Below are 21237 nucleotides of genomic sequence, written 5' to 3'. Positions count from 1 at the left end.
AGTGAATTAATCCCTGATGGGATTAACTGGGTGGTAATTGGGGGACAGATGGGGTGTGGCTAGAGGGAGTGGTTCATTGGGGGCTTGGCTTAGGGGCATAGGTATCTGGAGAGTGGAATCTCTCTGTCTCTGCTTTCTGATCATATGTGAACTGCTTCCTTAAGCCACACACTCCACCATGATGTTCTGCCTCAATGTGAGCCCTGAGGAATGAAGCCTGCTGTCCAGGGACTGAGACCTCTGAAACTGTGAGCCCACAAATAAACTTTCCTCCCCTAAAATTGTCTTCATTAGATCTTTTAGTCACAGCAGCAAAAAAAGCTGACTGAATCAGCAGAGTACATTCATTTCCAAGCCAAACTATTAGAGATTCTAATTAATTCAGAAAGGTTAGTACAGTCTAAACTCTTCTATAGTTAAGTAGTATCTCAGCAAACAGTGATACTCGAATCTTCATTTAAGGCATTGCTTCCTCTGAGAACATTTAGGATCCTCCAGGGATTGGAGACGAGTGGGGGATCCTCATGCAATTCTGGATAATCAGATATTTATGTGTTTCTGTTTGTCCTGCTCTTCAGATACAGAATACCAGATAATTCCTTTCCCTGCATTTTCTCCCCAATAGAATTTCTAATTAACTTTGACTTCAAAATGCTCTTTTGAATATGGGGTTGGCAGTAAACTATAAGATGGTTTTATTAAATAATGCCAAGCAGTAGTTCCTTTCTAATGCCAACATCTGGCTAGGTAAGACACCTTGGGTGGGTTATATCCACTAAAATACCTTTTACAAAATAAACCAAATCTAAGAAAAGAAGTAGGTGTTATGGGGTTTTTTTTTCAATCACTAGTTTCCTGTATCATTATTGACATTTCTGATTTCTTAATTTTTCCAGTTTTATAATTTCTAGGATGAAATCTCCTTCACTTTACTTTTTTTGACACCTCTCTTCCATCTTTCAAAGCTTTTCTTTGAAGTCTTCCACTGCCTTCTTTACATTTCTTTTGATGTCAAGGGTTTGTTTTACTTAAATTCTTATTTTTAAATAATTTTAAAGGAGTAGAGGGAGAAAAGATACAACCGGCAAGCTCAGGGTATTAAATATGAAAATGTTTGTGAGAAGGCATTCTTTGCATAACACATTGTGATTAAGAAATAATCTAATTTTATATAAGTGGGCTTGGGAAACAAAGTGATGCCCTCTCAGCCTTGGTTTCTTTTTTTGCAGGAGAGATGCAATGGGGGAAGCAGATAGGTGTACATAAATGTCACCTTTGCTAGCACAGAGGAATTGAATTAGCATGAAAGACTGTATGTTAGTACATGGCTTCCATGTTTGCTTTTTTTGGGAATAATGTAGTGAATTGGCAGCAGAAGAGTTCCATATGCTACCAATGGTGGCTACCAAAATACATGATATATCAGATATAATAATTTAAAGGCTATAGGTTTTGATTGTCTTGCTTTAGTCTAAATACGTTAGCTAACATTTGCTGAGTACCTTTTGTGTGCCAGACACTGTTCTAAATTCTTTTGGCAACTTTCCCACACAATCCTAAAAAGTCGACATTTTAATCTATTTGGGCTGTAAAACAAACTACTTTATACTGGATAATTACAAATAATAGAAATTTGTTGTTCACAGTTCTGGAGGCTAGAAAGTCCAAGATCAAGGCACTCGTAGATCTGCTTTCTGATGAAGATTTGCTGTGCTTCATAGGTAGCTTTTTCTTTCTTTTCTTTGTTCCTTTCCTTTTGTTTACTTGCACCTATTGTTTATGCAATTTACCATTGAGCCAGATCCGCAGTCCTTTTCTGAAACAGGGTGTCCCTAAGTTGCTTAGAACCTTGCAATGTTGCTGAGGCTGGCTTTGAAAGACTTGCAATCCTCCTGCCTCAGCTTCTGGAGCTGCTGGGATTACAGGTGTGCGCCACGGCACCCAGCACAGGTGGTGATTTCAATATGTACTCACATGGTGAAGTAGCCAAGGGAGTTTGCTATAGCCTCTTTCATAAGGGCACTAATCCCATTTATGAGAGTAGAGCTCTCATGATTTAATCACTTCCCCAAAGCCCCACCTCTTATTCATTATTATTACACTGGGTATTAGGCTCCATATGTAAACTTGGGCTGGGAAGTGGGAAGGACACCAACATCAGATCTGTAGCTGCAGGTATCTTATCAACATTCTCACTTTACAGAAAATGAGGCACAATGAAATTGGTTAACTGCTCAAGGTCACATAACTAATATGTGACAGAGCCAGGATTTGAACTCAAGTAATCAAGTTCCAGATTTCCTTTGACTGTGTGTGTGTGTGTGTGTGTGTGTGTGTGTGCGTGCGCGCGCGCGCGCCTGTATTGTCTCAAAAATCTAAAAAACTGTCTCTCTTTGGTGGAAAAATAAGCCCTAGTTCTTAGTGCTTGCTGACACTTGGGAGTGTAAATACAGCCATCAAGGCCAATTTCAAGGCATTAACATTTAGCGATTGTTTCTTCTGGTAAAACTGGGCACAGCATTGCTTTAACCTCATTTGAACTAAATTGAGTGAGCCTGGAGCATCTGATGTTTCTTTTGTTTCGAACTTTTCTTTCGATTTATTTTTAATCAGCTTAATTATAATGAACAGAACAAGAAAGGAAGACAAACAATATTGGTTTTATTTAGGAATGGAAAGAAGTGTTTTGACATTTATGGTGCTCAAGGCTTTTGCACAAGCTAGAAAGGAATAGAGATAGATCATTAGCAATTAGAAGGAAATTTGTTTTTCTACATTTACTTTGATTTTATTATAAATATTATATGTCACCATCCACATTACAGGAATCAGATTTTAATTAAAGAAAATAAATGAGCAAATACATCTCATGCACTGCATAGAAGTCACAAGTTTAAATCAGTTTGACCAATTCTTTAGTGTACTGTCATTGCATTAGAACTATAAATAGCTTCCTTTCCCTTTAACTCAGAAGCAAATAGGTTGATCACAGCAGTTTTAACTTCCATTATATCTATTCTGAATGCAGCAATTATTTTATCCTTCAAATGGGTTTGCTTTCTTCAAATACTGAATTATTATCTGACCGTGGGTTGTACAAGAAAACATTTATCATATAGTATTAACCACAAACATTCTTATTTTTGTAGACCTCATTATGTCATCTTTCTAACTTTGTCACAGTTGAAAATATACCAAGTAACATATACTCAATACTCAATAAGATAAAAATTTTAAATATGTTCTTTTAGAAGATTTTTATTTTTAAGGCTTAGGAATCCTAACACAAAATTCACCAGCAAAGTGACATGAATAGGTATTAATTTATCTTCACAGTTAGTATCAATTTAAGTTTATACACACACACACACACACACAAACACACACACATATATATATATATATATATATATATATATATATACACATATCACTAGAAATTTTTATTCCAATGAATTTAATTACAGTATTAGAGATACTGAATGAGTCCAGTTTTGTCCAAAATTCAATCACTAAGCATCAGAATTAATGAGACTTCATAAAGAAGTTCAACAATTAATAATCATGGGCTATAAAAGTGTATGTGCATAATATATCAATTAAAAATAACATTATGCCTATTATTTACCTTCCCAAACCAAATCACTTCATAGAGTGAAAAGATATGTTTTTGTTTCCATGTATATAGATACATTTATATTTCTAACAATTTCAAGTCAGTATAAGAATAAAGCTCTATTAAGAATACTTTGAAGGAGGAAATGCCAATTGTTTGATATATCTATTATTTGGTATGTAGTATTTCAAGTGTAACCTGTTAAAATTTGAATTATATAGTTAATATTTGAATATTTTGTTCAAATACATGCAGTTAACATTTAGGTGTTTTATATGGAATTTCTGGTAAGAGACCTTTTGGAAATTTTACAATTAATTCAAAATTCCTTGTGTGAACTATTTACAAGAAAATCTCAAAAGATTATATTTCTTGGTGTTGGTTAAAATATTCCTTAGGTTTTGAACTTATAAAACAACTATTTTCATTCTTATCTTTGACTTCCTGCAGGTCTACAATGCTTTCTTAACAACAACAAACTATATATGTAGGTAGCCCTGAACAAAAGCCAGTATGGCATGTCAGAAGTGAATGTAACTACTATGCATAAAATATCTAAACCAAGGATATTAGTATTATCTTCCTCATTGGGTTATGGTGGAACTAAATAAGAAAGAACATGTAGAAGTGCTCAGTTTCCAGTGCTAAATCAATGATGGCTTCCGTTATAATACTCTAGCACACACTCACACACTCAGATTAAGATCTTTAATACTTGAATTTCCCTCCCCCATCATAAAAAAATAATGTATATAGTATGTGCTGAGTCATATCCCCAATCTGTTTTTATTTCTTGAGACTGGGTCTCCCTAAATTGCTGGGAATGGCTTTGAACTTGTGTTCCTCCTGCCTCAGCCTCCAGAGCTGATGAGATTACAGGTGTGCACCATCGTGCCTGGTTGTACTATATTATTATTTTTTGGGTACCGGGAATTGAACTCGGAAGCACTTGACCACTGAGCCATATCCGCAGCCCTATTTTGTATTTTGTTTAGAGACAGGGTATCTTTGAGTTGCTTAATGCCTTGCTTTTGCTGAGGCTGGCTTTGAACTTGCGATCCTGCCTTAGCCTCCTGAGTCACTGGGATTACAGGCATACGCTACTGTGCCCAGCTAGTACTACATTATTTTTTAGGAGCAGTTTTATCTTAACAAAATCTGAGGAAGGTAGAGATTTCCTCTACACCCTCTCACTCAAGTTCACAGTCCCCCTACCATCACTGTACCATACCAGAGTAGCACATTTGTTACAACTAATGTACCTGCATTGGCGCATCATTATTACCCATAATCCATAGTTTACATTATAGTTCACTCTCAGTGTTGTATATCCTATAGGTTTGGATGGATGTATACTGACCAGCACCCATTTCCTTTCTTGTTTTGTTCATTGTTCATTCTAATATGCTGATACCATTGCAAGATCAAAGAATAGTTTCACTGCCCTAAAAGTAGTCAGTTCTTTGTCTATTCATTTCTCCTTTTCCAGGAGCCTCTTGCAGCCTCTGATTTTTGTGTCTCCATAGTTTTACTTTTAATAACTTACACAAAACTTTTTACCTATTCATGTGTATTTTATATATCAAGAGTCTATATTGGACCCCAATACATATGAATTGTACTGTCATGGGGTATGCTCATTATAGTCACTCAAGGGTACAGGTTGGTAGGGGCAACAACCATCATGTTGTTATGCTTGGAAAAAAAAAAAAACAGTAAGCTTGGGAAGGTCTCACAGTCCATTTTTGCTTACCACTCATTATCAGAAAGTTACATGATTGCACCAAATCACAAGGGGACCAAGGCAACCAAAACCTACAATATGCCAGGTAGGCAGATCTGGGAATGTTTGTTGAATATAATTCAAGACTTCCAGTATATACTGTACCTAGTAGAACTGAGGACACAAAAGAAGTCATTTTTGCCACATTTAAGCAAAGTAAGTGAAATAATTTAAAAAATTTGTTCCAGAGATTAATCAAAGTGAATAACGATGAGCACAAAATTAGCAAAATCTTTATTACATACTGTGGGTAACATTTTCCTTTTTGTCTATTGTGCTAAAAATAAAAACCACTCCAGTGAAGTGCTGCCTCTGGTATAATAATCAAGACATTTTGATATTGCTGATACCAAAATCACTTCCTTTTTCTAAGGGTTGCTGTTAAAATGGGCTAAGATAATGCTCAAATTTAAGCCCACCAACTCCTGCATTGGTTAAGTAAAATAAAAGGTGTGAGTACAAAAATATTTTCTCTTAAAGAAACAGAATGAAATATTTAAAAAGAAGAATCTAAGTCACAATATTAATGTTTTCATAGTCAATTAGGAAAGTTGCTTAATCCCTGTGTGCTTAGGACAAGGTCACTTCCCCTAGGATAACACATATGCAGTAGTGGGCAAATGAACATTTTTGATAGGGTCAAAGGAAAAAAAAAAAGCAGCACAAGGTGACAAAATCTCTGAACTGAACTTCTTACCTTGACCCTATGCTATATAATAGCCCTGAATCTATAACAATGCCATGGCCAGGATATGTGGAGCAAACCAATTACTGTCTGCCAGTAAAAGTTAAGACCATGATTAAATTTTCTAGGATTCCCTTCCCAAGTTATTTCTCTTGCTTTTCCCAAGTCTTAGGCAGACAGTTGAGTTCCATCTATGACTGGCTCACAAATCCTTTGCTGACTGTGCCATCTCCCTGTTTCCTACATGTCTTTCCTATAAACCCACGGAACATCGATATCAAAACACCATCAAAGATGTGAGTTTCCTTTGTATGCATCTTCACCAGGGATAAAATAATTTTATCTTTCCAAAAGAAAGGATAACACATATGCAGTATTTAAATACTATCTTATTCAAACAGTGCTTTAAAAATGCATTTCCAAAGCTAATTCCATTTCTCTTTCTCCTTTAGATATATGGAGACGTTATTTTCATCAGGAAGAGTGAGAGTTAAACAGAAAACACCCTTTAGAAACATATGTACATTGATTTTTGTCAGCTGAACTCCCAATTTGCTGAGGAATGACAGGCCATGAATACTTTAAGCTTCACTCTCCTTTTTCTGGTGGTAAAAGACTGCCTAACTTATTAATGGTAATATGCAAAACAGGAGTATCATCTTAAAATAAATATACTGCAAGTTTAAGTCTGGCTTCTTGTCCCTTTTCCAAGGCCTTGCATCAGATTTAAGCAAGTTGGCATCCTTCCTGGGAACCCTCGAAAGTTGAGGTTTCCTCTTCTGCTTTGTGAGTGTGAAGCTGCAGAACTGTCTCTTTATTAGCTTTCAGAGTACTATAAGCAGTTGCTAAATCTAGACTTTGAGTCCTCATTTGTGGAGAATCTGATTTAGTGGGATAGAGCAGAGGATGTTTTTAAAAAGGCTCCCCAGCCAGCCATGATACATAGCAAAGCCTGAGAACAAGTGATCTGTACCACTCTCAAAATTACAGCTTACTTTTTTTTTTTTGGTATGTAGATTGAACCCAGAGGCACTTAACCATGGAGCCACATCCCCAGACCATTTTTGTATTTTATTTAGAGATAAGGTCTTGTTGAGTTGCTTAGGGCCCAAGTTGCTGAGGCTGACTTTGAACTCTTGATCCTCCTGCCTCACCCTAGTAAGCCACTGTGCCTCACTAACATTATAGCTTTCTACCCTTAACTATGACAAAGTCAAAACCAAAATGGGTGCAGAATACTGAAGTTTCAGGATAATGCTGTACATATAATTTTATTAGTTAATGACTCCTGATTTTTTTAGGGGTTTTAACTTTTTAATATCTTTTTATCAAAGATGTTTTTAAAATAACATGATTAACAGTTTAATAAAAACCCAGTTAAACAAGTTATTAGAAATCATGTATATAAAGCCTAAAAGTAGTCAAAAGTAGAAGTTATTTTTTATTATATTACATTTATACTCCTGATACCTAAAATCGTTTTTCAGAGTAAATTATTTACAATAGAAAGGGAGGCAATATGTATTTGGGTCATTTTATAAAAATGCCATAAGATGAGGCTGTTTTTAACTTTTTCTCTTTGGCTTTTTAAAAATTTATTTATTCTGATTTGCTATACATGATGGAAGAATGCAATTCATTTCAAATTACACATATAGAACACAATTTTTCACGACACTGGTTGTACACAAAGTATTTTCACACCATTCGTGTCTTATACATGTTCTTGGGGTAATGATGTCTAACTCATTCCACCATCCCCTTCAATAGATGAATGGATAGGAAAACTTTGGTATACTTACACAATGGAACATTACTCAGCATTAAGAGAATAAAATCATGGCATTTGCAGGTAAATGGGATGTAGTTGGAGAATACAATGCTAAGTGAAGCAAGCCAATCCCCCAAAACCAAAGGCTGGAATATTTCCTTTGATATGAGCATGCAGACCCATAATGGCAATGGGGGTGGGGCATGGGAAAGGAATGGAAGAACTTTAGATAGGGCAAAGGGGAGGGAGCAGAAAAGGAGGGGGCAAAGGGGTAGGGGGGTAGGAATGATGGGGAATGTGTTAGACTCCTGATTTTAAAGAGAATGATTCTGAAGGAAAAAGATGATGCTAAAAGCTGGGTTCAATGGTGTACACCTATAGTTACAGCTGCTTGGGAGGCTGAGGCAGGAGAATGGCAAGTTCAAATCCAACCTCAGCAAAAGCAAGGTGCTAAGCAACTCAATGAGATGCTGTCTCTAAATAAAATACAAAATAGGGGGCTGGGAGTGTGGCTTAGTGGTTAAGTGCCCTGGAGTTCAATCCCCTGTACCCCCCCCGCCCCGCCCAAAATAAAAGAAAAAAAGGGGGGGAGTGGGTTGGTGATGTGGCTCATGGTTAAGTGCCCTGAATTCAATCCCTGGTACAGAGGGAGGATAAAAAAACAAGATGATGCTAAGAAAGCAGATACACAACTTCCATGTACTTTTCAGATGTAGTTCAGAAGTTAGGAAAATAATACCAAGCCAGAAAACACATTATTGACTTATTTCTAATTGTAATCCCCACCTCTGCAAAAGACATTAGTAAAATTACAGTACAAATCAAATGCCCCCAATGATTTGTAAAAGACATGACCAATACTGAATATCAGTAGCTTAAAGACCAGAGATTTTTGTGGCTCAAAACTTTCCTACATTCAGAGCTCCATTAGAGAGTAATCCAAACAAAATCAATATAATTGCTTACCAGAAGATTGCCCATATTTTCTAATATGTGCAAAATAAAAAGCATCTATAGTAATAGCATTCTTCCTGCTTCAAGCTATTAGGAACACTAGGTAAAACTAATAATCAGTGGTCAGAGGTATGTCATACTGAACATAACAAACTGAAATTTAACCAGGACTAATCTGCCAAGTCTTAGTGTAACTCTTCCTTTGAGGAAGACCTAAAAGGCTTGTATACTTTAATGATTTTAAGTACTCAAATATAGCTGACTTGGATTTAGTATATTACTGTGAAAATATATTCCCGAAGTAGTAATTTCTTGCAACATCAATTAGAAATTCAAATATCATTTACATTTAAGTCTATACAACACATACACATATGGATATTAATTTTCAGCGAGTGTACAAAGCTTAAATAATAGAAAATACAAAAATTTCAGATGTAGAAAGTGCCATTTCAGCATAAATTTATTTTTGTGTTTACTTTATACAAAAACCTTACAATGCAGACAACCACTACATGATGATCATAATCTTTTGCTTTTGTTTTTTTCTTCTTTAAATACAGATAGTGACAGAGAAGATGGATTAGATGCAGTCAACTTTTTCCTCAGTTGGTTCATTTTTTAGAGAATTATAAACCATGAAACTAAACTGAGTAAATGTTGGAAGTTTATTGCAAGCAGCACCTTGGGTCAAAAAAGAGAAAGATGTGTGGTTAAATATAGGATGCATATATTTATAACCAACACAGATATTGCTATTTGCCTGGACACTGGCAATTGTATACATATGTACAACAAAGCTACAAAGAAGTACCTTTCTTAGCACTGAGTAGTTATAAGAGAAAGAAAGAAAGAAAGAAAAAAAAAAACCCAAAAACAGGTGGTGGGGAAGCAATCCCCTTGAACTTCAGAAAATCTGCGATTGTCTGTTCCATACACATGCTGTTGTTTCTTTTTTAATGTTTTCATGTCCCTTTCTTACAAGAAATTATTCAGGAACATCATCCAAAAATTTTATTTCCCTAGCCTCTAGAACATTCCTATGATCCATCCATTAACACCCCCCCGCAACATCACTGCTTCTTATTCTTTTCTACTCTGTTAATCTCACAGAAAGAAGAGTTATTTGACAAGGTGCTTTTTGTCTTGGGTTCATCTACTGCTTAAAAACCCTTGGGGAGATGTCCCTTCTACTCTCATTACTTCAAATGTAAGGTACTAGTCATTTTAAATTCATCTACAATTATATAATTAGCATTTTCCATCCTATTAAATCCAACTCCGAGCCTTCTACAGTTTATTTCTTAAGAGAATCAATGAAACTGACTTATTTCATACATAAAACCTTCCCTCCCCATAACTCTTACTAACTTTTGTGTTTTAGTACTTAAAAAAGAATAAGGAATTCCTCAAACAAGTTTTTCAAATACAGACATGTGGGAAGTAAAAGATCAAAGAAAATAATAAGCAGTCTAACCTAATAAGTCGTATTGATCAATAAGCTGTATATCTTCCCCATCTGAAAATTCACTAATGAGAATCAGCAGTGGTTGATCTTAAAATGCTTTGAAACTGTGATAGGCTCATACAGAAAGTAAATGAAGCAAAAGACATGCCTCAAACACAGTGCAAAAATAATTCTGCAAACTTCTTTGGTTTACAAATTAGTAATACATTTTGTTCTTTTGGAGCTCCCAAAAGATCTAAATGGCTGAAATATTTAAGTAACAACTAGAAAAGAAGAATGGGAAATAATTTATCCCTACCTCTTTCTAATTAGTAAAAGCATCTAACTAAATTAGTACATCTCAACATGTAGGGATAAGAACTAAGAGCCAAAGAACAGATCATAAATAACTACCGGTAGTCAACAAAAAAGGCTTTTAGGTATATTTTAACACTTAGTGGGCCTTGAAAGACCATCAATTAACATTTACTCAGAGCCTACTCTACATAGTTCCCTTTTCTACTGACTAGTATATTGTACAATATAGTAAAATAATTTGCATAAATCAAAATTCAAATTCAACTTACCGTAACTTCCAGTTACATTGGCACATATAACAGCCCCAAAAAATTTTGGAAAATACTTCTGAATTCTTGAAATCACTTTTTGGCAAGCTATAGTTGGATCTTCTCCTCTACTCATATATTCTACAGCTTGGTAGCTGATTTAAACAGAGGGAACTTCAGTATCACAGAACAAATGCAAACTCCAAATCAGGTAACTTTAATTAGAAATTTAAAACTAACAAAACTGTCATATTTGATAGAATACATATAATGAGTGGGAGTGGCTAACTCTCACTAAAGCATCAACACTGAAGCAAGGAAATCTTGATATAATGTCATCTATTAAAGTCATCCACCATTAGTTTCAGACTAAGAAATTAGTTTTTTTTTTTTTTCTGGCTTAGTATTTTTTGACTTTGGCTGAGTTTCTGGCTTAGTAATAATAACCAGAAATCACAGAGAATAGAGGTTACATTTAAAAGAGAAAAGGTGCTACTATTAAAGGAAAAAATAATGTACACGTATGCAACATGAAGTTCTAGTAATTAACTGCACATAGGGACTATGTTTCGTACTTTCATCAATTATCATAGCTCCCTGACTTAGTGGACTTACATTTGAATAAATCATAAATATTCTCATCTGTGAAGTAGGGTACTATTCTATTTCATGGAACTATGATTACTTAATTTGAATGATCATTAAATGATAGGCAAAAAGTTTGTATATAAATTTCTCAAAAGCTCTTGTGCACAATCAGATTATGCAATACAAAAACTCATTTTGTATCTTGACAGAGAACATATCCCCTATAAAGATCTCTAAAATTTACAAACGTAAGAAGTCATACCTTGGCAGAAAACGCATCAATATATCACCATTACCAGTGGCTGCAGCTGCCCCTGCAGTATCATCAGCATATGCCCCAGCTCCAGGTATTGGTGAGTCTCCTATGCGACTTTATAAGCACACAGCATAAGAATTTAGGACAGAAAATCAAGTGTAAAATAAATTATATTATGAGCTGTTTCCAAAATAGAGGATATTTCCACATAACTACTGATTATTGTTTTAAATAAATTCTTCACAACATAGAGAAAGGACTTTTGTTAGTTTTTCAACTTAGTTTTCACAAACCTACATTAATTAAGAATTTATTATCAGACATGGAGTATAAAAAAGTTGAACCTATAGAACTGATGAAAATGGTGGTTGCTTGATACCAGGGAGTGAGGGAACTGGAGACATGTTGGTCAAAGGACACAGATTTTCATTAAACAGGAGGAATAACTTTATGAGGTCAATTGTATATCATGGTTATTATAATAACAACACCTTTATTACTGTCTATTTGACAATTGCTCAGAGCAGATTTTAAGTTGTAATCACCACAAAAAAATAATTTTGTGAGGTAAGTTAAATCACTATGTCTGTGTATGTGTGTATACATATATGAAAACATTATACATATGTCATAAATGCTTTTTACTTGTCAATTTAAAAAATGAAAAAAAAATTGTAATCAGCTTGTTACATGCCAAGCTGACATTCAAAGATTTACAGTTACTTTTCTATAATTACCATTCTTTATCATTTGATTTCTGAGTTATTTTAAGAGGCTCAAAATTGATTTTCTTTACCTAACATCTATTCTTGCTTCCTATGCAATATGCCAAACTCTTGACAAAAGCTTTTATTTGTAATAAATCTTTAATCCTTTTCGACCACTTCAAAATAAAATTTAGAAGTCCTTAAACTAACATAAGACTCCTTGAAATATGGTTCCAGTCTTCCTTTGCAGTCTTACCTTCCACCACCTGCCTCTCCACCATGCACTGACAACCTCTTCAGCCAGCAGAAGCCCTGAATCTGAAGTGAGCACTACTTTTACTTGCCAGTGCCTTTGCTGTGAGGATCCCCTTTCCTTTCTGTGACTCAAGGATCAGTTCCTAGCTAGCAACACCTTATTGGCATTACTAACTACTTACTTTAAGCCACCTAAACTCTAAAGCACTGGCTCTGACTCCTCCTTTGGCACTTAGCAGATCTAATGTGTTTTCTTTCACATTTATCTACATCAGCCATGAGGCTGGCACTCTACTTGGTTGTACTATCCTCCATAGCACCCAGCACATACTGCTTTACATTATATATATTTGAGAGTTCTGTTCTTATGAAAACACTAACCCAGGTATTTTGAATTTTATACCATTTGTAGATGTACCAGCAGCTGTACGTCCAGTTTTATGGATGACAACCATACCTGGAAGTAAACAAAAAGTTGTCAGTACCTAAAGTTTACTTCAAATATAACAACATTATTGAGTAGTTGATAACTTCTTGGTCTGAATGTTGGCTCCCCAAAATTCATGTCCACAAAGTGATGAATTTAGGAGGGAGGCTTCCGGGATGTGATTAGGTCATAAAGGCATAGTCCTAAAAATAAGTCTATTACTTTTATTAAAGAGGCCCAGAGAGCTGGCTAGCTCCTTCTACTGCATGAGGACATGAAGAAGACATCACCCATGAGCTAGGAAATGGGCCCTCACCAGACACAGGATCTACTCATGCCTAGACCTTGAACTTCCAGCCGCCACAACTGTGAGAATTAATTTCAGTTGTTTGTAAGTTACCAGCCTTTGTACTGTGTTTTCACAGCCTGAACTAGGAAAATAATATAAATATGCTCTCATTAATTTCACGTAGAAGTAAAGAGAAAATTTGTGGATAGTGAAAATTATATCAGTAGTATAATTTATGCACTGTGATGACATGGATTCATACTGTCATTTGATAGACATCCCATATCCTTCCTCTTCAAATTGGTGAATTACTTTCCTTTTTTTTTCCCCCCCAGGGGTAATTCCAAATAAAATCACTAAAATGGACTAGTAGAAAAAAGTCGGTCCTAAAAACTTGGAAAAAATTATTTAAGGCCACTTTAATATAGCAAATGATAGCCAGGCACAGTGGCATATGCCTATAATCCCAGTAATTTGAGAGGCTGAGGAGGATTGCAAGTTGGAGGCCAGCCTAGAGAAGTTAGTGAGATGCTTTTTTAAAATAAAAAATAAAAAGGCCTGGATATGTGAGCGGTGTAGCTCAGTGGTATATCATCCTGGGTTCAGTCCCTAGTACCACCAAACAACATAAAGAACTAACTATCAAAGAATTAAAAATCAACACATGAATAGTCATATTTGATTTGGGGGGTCTTGTATAAGCAATTTAACAAATACATTCATGTATACATAAAATCTCTCTTATTTATATACATACCAAAGAGAAAAAATGAGAGAGAGGCACTTACTTGCCAAAATCAACTTCTAGTACATGAACAGGGATGAAGAAGGTAATTAACTTTTAATCATGAAAACTGTATAAAAGACAAATTACCAATAGTATCATGACCATAATCATCTTCTGCTTTTTTATAGGTAGGATCATCCTTATTTAAGATACCAGGTGGTTTGTAGGGTCCACAGTATTTTGAAGCATCTGGTATTACATTCTGTAAATAAGATTTAAGTTTTATTTTTAAGAAAGAGTATCTTAGAAATTGACAAGTAGTTATGTACAATCACTTAACACTAGTAAGAAATATATGTTAATGTGAACATAAAGATTAGTTGAGTCTTATGTGAAAATTGATGAATATATAAGTTTACAAAATTCCCATGCTAGTCTCAGAATTACATAATATGGGAGATATATAAAACACATAGAACAGGTCCCTGAATTTTGTCTTTATTTGCTAAAATTCTAAGCACAATACAAGAGTTTTTTTTTTTTTTTTAATTAGATATTAATCCAATGGAATAAGGTACAACACAATGGTACTCTTCAGAATTTTTTTCCTGGATAAATAAGAATTCTGAGATTTAAAACCACTGTTTGCAATCCACTTTTTTCTTTCCAAAGCTAGGCTTATGAAATATGCTCTAAGTGTGGTACTCTGGATTCCTTTTAAAATTTTTTTTAAATATATTTTTTTACTTGTTGATGGACCTTTATTTTACTTATTTATATGCAATGCTGAAAATTGAACCCAATACCTTACACATACTAGGCAAATGCTCTACCACTGAGTTGCAAACCCAGCTATCCTTTTGAATCTTAAAGGCACAGAAATATAATCCACATTTATGAATTTAGGTGGTATACATAGATTGGTTTAAAATAAGGACTGGGTGAGGTGGTAGACTCCTGTAATCCCAGTGGTGTGGGATGCTGACCTAGGAAGACCTCAATTTTGAACCCAGCTTCTGTGAGGCTGTCTCAAAATTTACAAAGGGCTAGTTATATACTCAGTGATAGAATACCTGATGGGTTCAATCCCTAGTGGCATAAAAATAAACAAATAAATAAAACAAAACAAGAAACTACTACAGGTTGATTATCCCTTTATCTGACATTCTTGGAACCAGAGATATTTTGGATTTTTGATTGTCTTGGATTTTGGAATATTTACAAGTATACCATGGGGATGGGACTCAAGTCTAAAGCAATTAATTTATATATCATATACAAGTTTGTTTTGTATACAAGTGGTCTGAAGGTGATGCTATATAATATTTTTAGTGCACCTGCATTTTAACTGCAATACATGAGGTGTGTAGAGTATTTCACTTGTGGAACCATGGCAGAGAGTTCTGAATTTCAGATTTCTGGGTTCGGGATATTCAACCTGTACACATTATACATTAGTATACTAGGTATCTTCCCTATTCTCTTTTATCAACCGTCTTTTTCCATGGTTAATCCCAGAGACATATGGTAATCAGCAATTAGGGAAAAAATAAAAAAGATGAGGCCATAAGATAATCAAAGAAGGAAACTGTATGGAAAAGGCAAACTAATTTGTGCTAAAAATTCCATTAAAGACAAATTATCCCATTAGTAACAAACAAGACACCTAATGGTATAAATCTTTAACTGAAGTGATGGGAAGATGCTGGATATATACTTCATACATATACTTATATATACTTCACACAGATAAGATCTGGAAAATATTTCAGACTTATGTTTCCCAAACTTTGACTTTTTCAGCCTTTATCCAAGGAAATATAAGCAGAAAATCTCTGATGGGGGCAGCTCCAATTCCCAGAATCTTCCTAGTCTGCAAACAACTGCCAGAGACCAGTAGTTCTTCACCCTGGATGTGAACCAGAGCCTGCTAAAGGAGCTCTCATGTCAATGCCCAGAGAGACAACTTAAATCTCCAGCTGTAACATGTAGCCAGGATGCTAAGAAGCATCCTCAGCAATAGGCAGGCAAGAGAGAACTGAAAGGAAATAATTTTAATATTTTCAAGTAATTTATTTTTGAGATTGAATACATATACATACTCTCCAATTATTTGGCTGGCAATTCTGAGCAAGCCAATCCGAATGAAGAGCTTGAGAAGCATTGGTAGATAAATCCTCATTGGTAAACCCCATACTTTCAGCAAACTTGGTGGCTGGAGATTAGGAAGGAAAGCATAAATTAACAAAGTATCATCTTTCGAGCAAAATGTATGTGCTGGAGGCATCCTAGGTCAGCTGCCTCTTATATGTGGTACACAAAGACATCCAGAGGGGTACACAAAGTTTTCTCAAAGAGTTTTCACACATGAACAACTTCAAGGAAATCAATTTCTACATCTTCAACTTCCATATGTCCTACTTAAAGCTGATCTGCTTGAGTTCCCTGGGTTGTGTGTTATGCAGAATCCTTTGCTACCTCACCTTCACCATCTCCCTCCATCTTACCAAAAAAAAAAAAAAAAAAAAAGGCACACTCTCACTAATATGGACTCTTACTGCTCTGACCAGTTGCAATGATCATGATCAGGGTGTAAAAAGCTTTGTGACAGCAAAGGGACAACTGTATTCAACTGAATGAGTACCATTCTTTTATTTGTCAGGTACCTTGAGATTTTGTACTTACAGCCAAACTGAAGGAAACCTAATGGAGTCACTAGATAAACATATCATTAAAAATAATTTTTGATTATAGTCCACTGTATAATTTCTAGTATATAGTCTGGAAAGTGTTCAAGTAAGTGATGTTGTCATAGCATATTCCTTCTAGTCCTATCTTCTTATGTTAATAATGCTCTCTAGGTTAACGATGCACCCATAAAAATGTAATAATATGGGAAAAAAACTGATGGTGAACACTATTTCAGTCCAGCATTTACTCATCTATAGGTAATAAATTATTATTATTTTTTTAAATCCTATTTTAAAGACAAAGAAAGTAAGGGTTAGAAGTTAAGTTACCTATCCAGTTAAATAGACATTAAGAGCTGGAATTTGAACTGAAGTCTTTTCTCTTTGGATTCTGAGTACTATTTTTCACAGGGATGACTACAGACAAGACTAGAAAGAATTTCAGTATAGTTAAAAAAATACCTGACTCTCCTGCCAAAAGTGTGTGTGTTGTATGTTCTAGTACTTTCCGTGCCACACCAATAGCATTTTTAATTCGTCTAAGATCTCCTACTGCTCCTACATTCATGGTAGTGCTGTAAGAAAAAAAACGTAGTATATATTAAGATATTTTCATAGGTTCATAAATTTAAAAATATTGCTGTTCTCTAAGCAATAATGTTTTGTAGGATAAATTCCATCATCTTGCACAGAAAAGCAAAAAGCACATTCATGAAGTTCATAGATTTCCACAAGATCAGAATTAAGGAAAAAACGGAAAATCAGTTTACCATATATTCCAACAGAACTAAAATTCTTAAACATAGCTTCTGAAAGAGGCTGCAAGGTTTCTTCTGGTCAGACAAACCACAATATTTGTGGATGTCAGGTGAATGATGGTTTATAAGGTCAGAGGCAAATTTTCTCCCTGTTACAGGAGAAGATCTATTTTCATGTATTATTGATATTATTAGGATAAATTATTCACTTTTAAATAATCAAGAGGGGAAATCCTTGTGTTTGAAAATGCCAAGTACAATAAGCTAGTGGTTCTGACCTGTGACAAAACTCACACCTTCTCCCATCTTGCTCTTAGGAGAAATTACAATTCTAAATGTAGCTTAACATGAAGCACAGACACAGAGAAGCAATCTCTCTGAAAGGCATTCTTACCCGTCCATGATCATGGCATCCAGAGTGGTTTCCCCAAGTTCATCAGGACTTCCTCCAAAGCCTACGGAGCCATCACACTGCTCTTTCTCACACATAGCACAGCCATTCTCAATGGCATCGAGGGCAGAACCACCAGATTCTAACACCAGCCATGCTGTTAATTAAACCAAATAATGCTCCTTTATATATATATTTTCCTGATGCCAAATGCAATTTGAGACTTCCTATTTTAATTTTCCCCGTTTTTACACTCAGTTAAACTGAAATGTTAGCAAATTAGTTTATCAAGTGTACAAATCAGAGACAAAAATTACATCACTATAAAGAATTCAAAGAATTTGGCTACTGCTACAATGTGAAGTTTTTTTTTTTCTTTCAATTTTTAATAGCTATTTTTTCTAAGAAAAGCAGTATCCTCTCCTTTATTTTTAAAGGTACAATTGAAACTACCCAAAGTTAAACTGACAATCTATTAAATCATCACCTCACAAATTTCTTCTGCAAAAATATGCATAATTATTACCTTTCTTTTTTTTTTTTTTTTTGAGGTAACACCCATTCCAGGACAGTCTCGATAAAATTCTAAGAAACAGTTACAAGACAGACTTCATATGAATTAGTTCATTTAGTCTTCTTAACAGTTTTTGAGGTAGTACTGTGCAATTCCTCATTTTAAAAAAGAGGAAATTGAACCATAGACTTAAGAAATTTTTTTAAGGTCACTCAGCTGGTACCCAGCAGAGCTTGGTTTTAAAAGTAGTTACTTCAGCTATGGTGGCCATACTTTTAGCACTGTGCTGTTCTGTGGATCCCTGTACATTGGGGTAGGGGAGGTCTTCCTTGAACACTTTACCCATAAAAACAGAATTCCTTGAACAGCAGGTACTGTCAATAAGCACTTTAATTAATGTCACTAATGGACCTACAGGCTTGAAAGTACATTCTGAGAAGTTTCCTGTAAGGCAACTTACACAGAATTGTCCCCTGCCCAGATTGCTGGGCTTCTTTGGGTCTCACTGTTGCTATGAATCTCTTTCTCACAACCTGATTCCTTTTTTTCTATGATGCCTATGCCCTCCCTATAACATGGCAGTTTACCTCCTTCAAATTCTGGATCCAATTCTGCCACCAGAAAGTTAATCTATGAGATGGGATACGAAGGGTATGAAATTACTCCTGCAGTAGTATGTCTTGAAACGAAAGAAACAAACATAATACGATACGAAAATGCCAGGAGATTGGTATATACAGGATAATATCACGGAGCAAAAGATGGGAATCTGATTCCGATTGATTAAGTTTAAGGGCATTAGGGAAGGCTTCCTGGAAGAGGGGATACCATAAGCTTTGTGGTTCTCAATCCTCTCTGACTGCCAAGGAAAATTACATAGGGAGGTTTCGTGTTTTTTAAAAAGCAGATGACCTAGTTCCAGCAGTTGAATCAAAATCCCAGGAGGTGGGGCTCAGACACAATGATTGTTGAGAAGCTCCATGGATAATTTTAATGTACAGTCAAGCTGGAACCTCCCAATCTAGGTGACAAGGAAAGGATATCAGAGTGTTACCAAAAAAAAAAAAAAAAAAAGTTATGTGGGAAAAGAATATGCTATCTTTTGGGCAAAAAAGGTTGTCTAGAAATTAAGAATCCAGGGTACTGAAGATACATGGAGGTGGGGGTGAAAAAGGGAAGGTGGAGAGGTAGACGCCCGGCAAAACTAGGTATCAGGCAAAAACCAGCGTGCCACTGGAAGAGTAAAAGCTGAAAAACCCGAAACGTTGGAGGTCAGTAGGACAGTGTAATATATATTAGTGCGGGTGGGAGTGGGGGGCAATACAAGGAGTGATCCTAAATGACAAGGACTTAAAAACACAGCCTCGGAGGACGATGGAGTAAAGGTCAATTGCAAAAGAGCAACGAAGCGGGCGAAGCAGGCGAAGCAGGCGAAGCAGGAAGGACTGGAAGCCGAGGCTGCGGAAGGCCTGGCCAATCGGGCGCTTGCCTGCCCTGCAGCTGCAATGGGGCCAGCCAGTCGGTCCTCCCCACCCCACCGCGACCTCCTGCAGTGCAGATACCCACCCCCGGCCACCGCCTCGCACCTGCTTCGGTTGCACTCTTAAAAGGCCAAGTGTTGAGGACCAGGGGCAGAGTGTTGAAGCCGCGCACTAGGGTCGGGCCGAGCAGGAGCGGCACGAGAAACACAAACAAATTCGACTTCCGCGCCATAGTTGCGCGCTAAGCAGACAAGCGCGAAATAAGTCCCGGGCCAAGCGACCGGCGCGGACCCGTCCGGAGCTCGAGCACTCGTGATCTCCAGGACCCCGCCCACCTGACGGCCACGCCCTCTCCCTCTGGTGCGGGCTGCAGTCCCTCAACTCTCGCGAGACGCGGCCTTCTCAGGGATCGCGTTAGAGGTCGGTCGTAGTGGAGCTGCAGGGTTCCTTCCGACTGAGGTGCTTCGTATTAAGCGCAGTGCAGAGACATTTACTTTTATTAGTCAAACAAATTGCTGCCTTCCTTGATGTTAAGTATAGATTGAGCTTCATATTGGAAAATTAGTATGAAATCATGCAACTCTGGTTTGCTTGTCCTTAGGAACTTTGGGTAAATGTTTATTGTTTTTGTACTTATTTATCCTCTGAATTAAAAGTGTAAATTGAACTTTGCCTCGTCTAAAATGTAATCTGGAATTCCTCAGGGATCTGAAATGGTTATTGAGTATGGGTGAAGAGTTCTTAAGACCAAATTCATTTTAGATATTTTCTACCCGTACTTTCCCGGCTCAGTCTTCCTACCACAGCTTTCTGTAGGACGTCCTCTCCTTACAAATCCCTGAGCTGGAAGAAAAGGACAATCTGGGGAAATACAAATTGATCCTCTACACAGCCCACTGAAGTGCATCTATGCCTCTAGGCAAGAAGTCTAGCTCCATTCTTTGTTAAAAGTATTTTTACCTGACACCATTAAGTACTAAATAAATGTTTGAACAAAAGGAGGGATGGAGACTTTACATGCATGGTAGAGGCTGTTCATTCTGATATGTAGGTTGCTGCACAGATGTGCAAGCATGGACCCAAAATCCCTTTGGGATTGTGGAATGCTTGCCGTTGTAGCTAAAGGAACAGAAGTCATTTTTAAAGAGCATCTATAAATCTATTCAGACTAGATGGGAGTTGTGAGGCTTACAAAATCTTCAAGGCCCTTATTGCTAGGAAACTGAATACATAACTTAAGCTGCATAAAATAGCCTAGAAGAATTATCCCAAGGCAGGCAACTGCTATTAAAAAGTTAGATGTAATTAAAGGAAATTCCATTTATGGGCTTT

At 36.2% G+C, this 21237-nt stretch overlaps 1 protein-coding gene across 1 annotated transcript; it reads right to left on the bottom strand.

Annotated features, from left to right (window-relative positions):
• Positions 1–9238: 9238 nt before the first annotated feature.
• Positions 9239–20216, bottom strand: Aga (aspartylglucosaminidase). Its single transcript, XM_046427544.2, has 9 exons — positions 20011–20216; positions 17914–18067; positions 17224–17336; positions 16174–16286; positions 14219–14333; positions 13010–13085; positions 11673–11780; positions 10844–10977; positions 9239–9493 (listed from the first exon to the last, which is right to left on the bottom strand). The coding sequence occupies exons 1-9, from the start codon at positions 20135–20137 to the stop codon at positions 9393–9395; spliced, it is 1041 nt and encodes a 346-aa protein (XP_046283500.1). The 5' UTR covers positions 20138–20216; the 3' UTR covers positions 9239–9392.
• Between the last annotated feature and the right edge of the window lie 1021 nt (positions 20217–21237).

This window comes from Marmota monax, unplaced genomic scaffold (assembly GCF_021218885.2).
Source record: "Marmota monax isolate L192 unplaced genomic scaffold, Marmota_monax_Labrador192_F-V1.1 WCK01_AAM20220418_F8-fsc00159, whole genome shotgun sequence".
NCBI classification, from domain to species: Eukaryota; Metazoa; Chordata; class Mammalia; order Rodentia; family Sciuridae; genus Marmota; species Marmota monax.
Note: the sequence above shows the minus strand (reverse complement) of the source record. Positions and strands in the feature narration are given on the sequence as shown.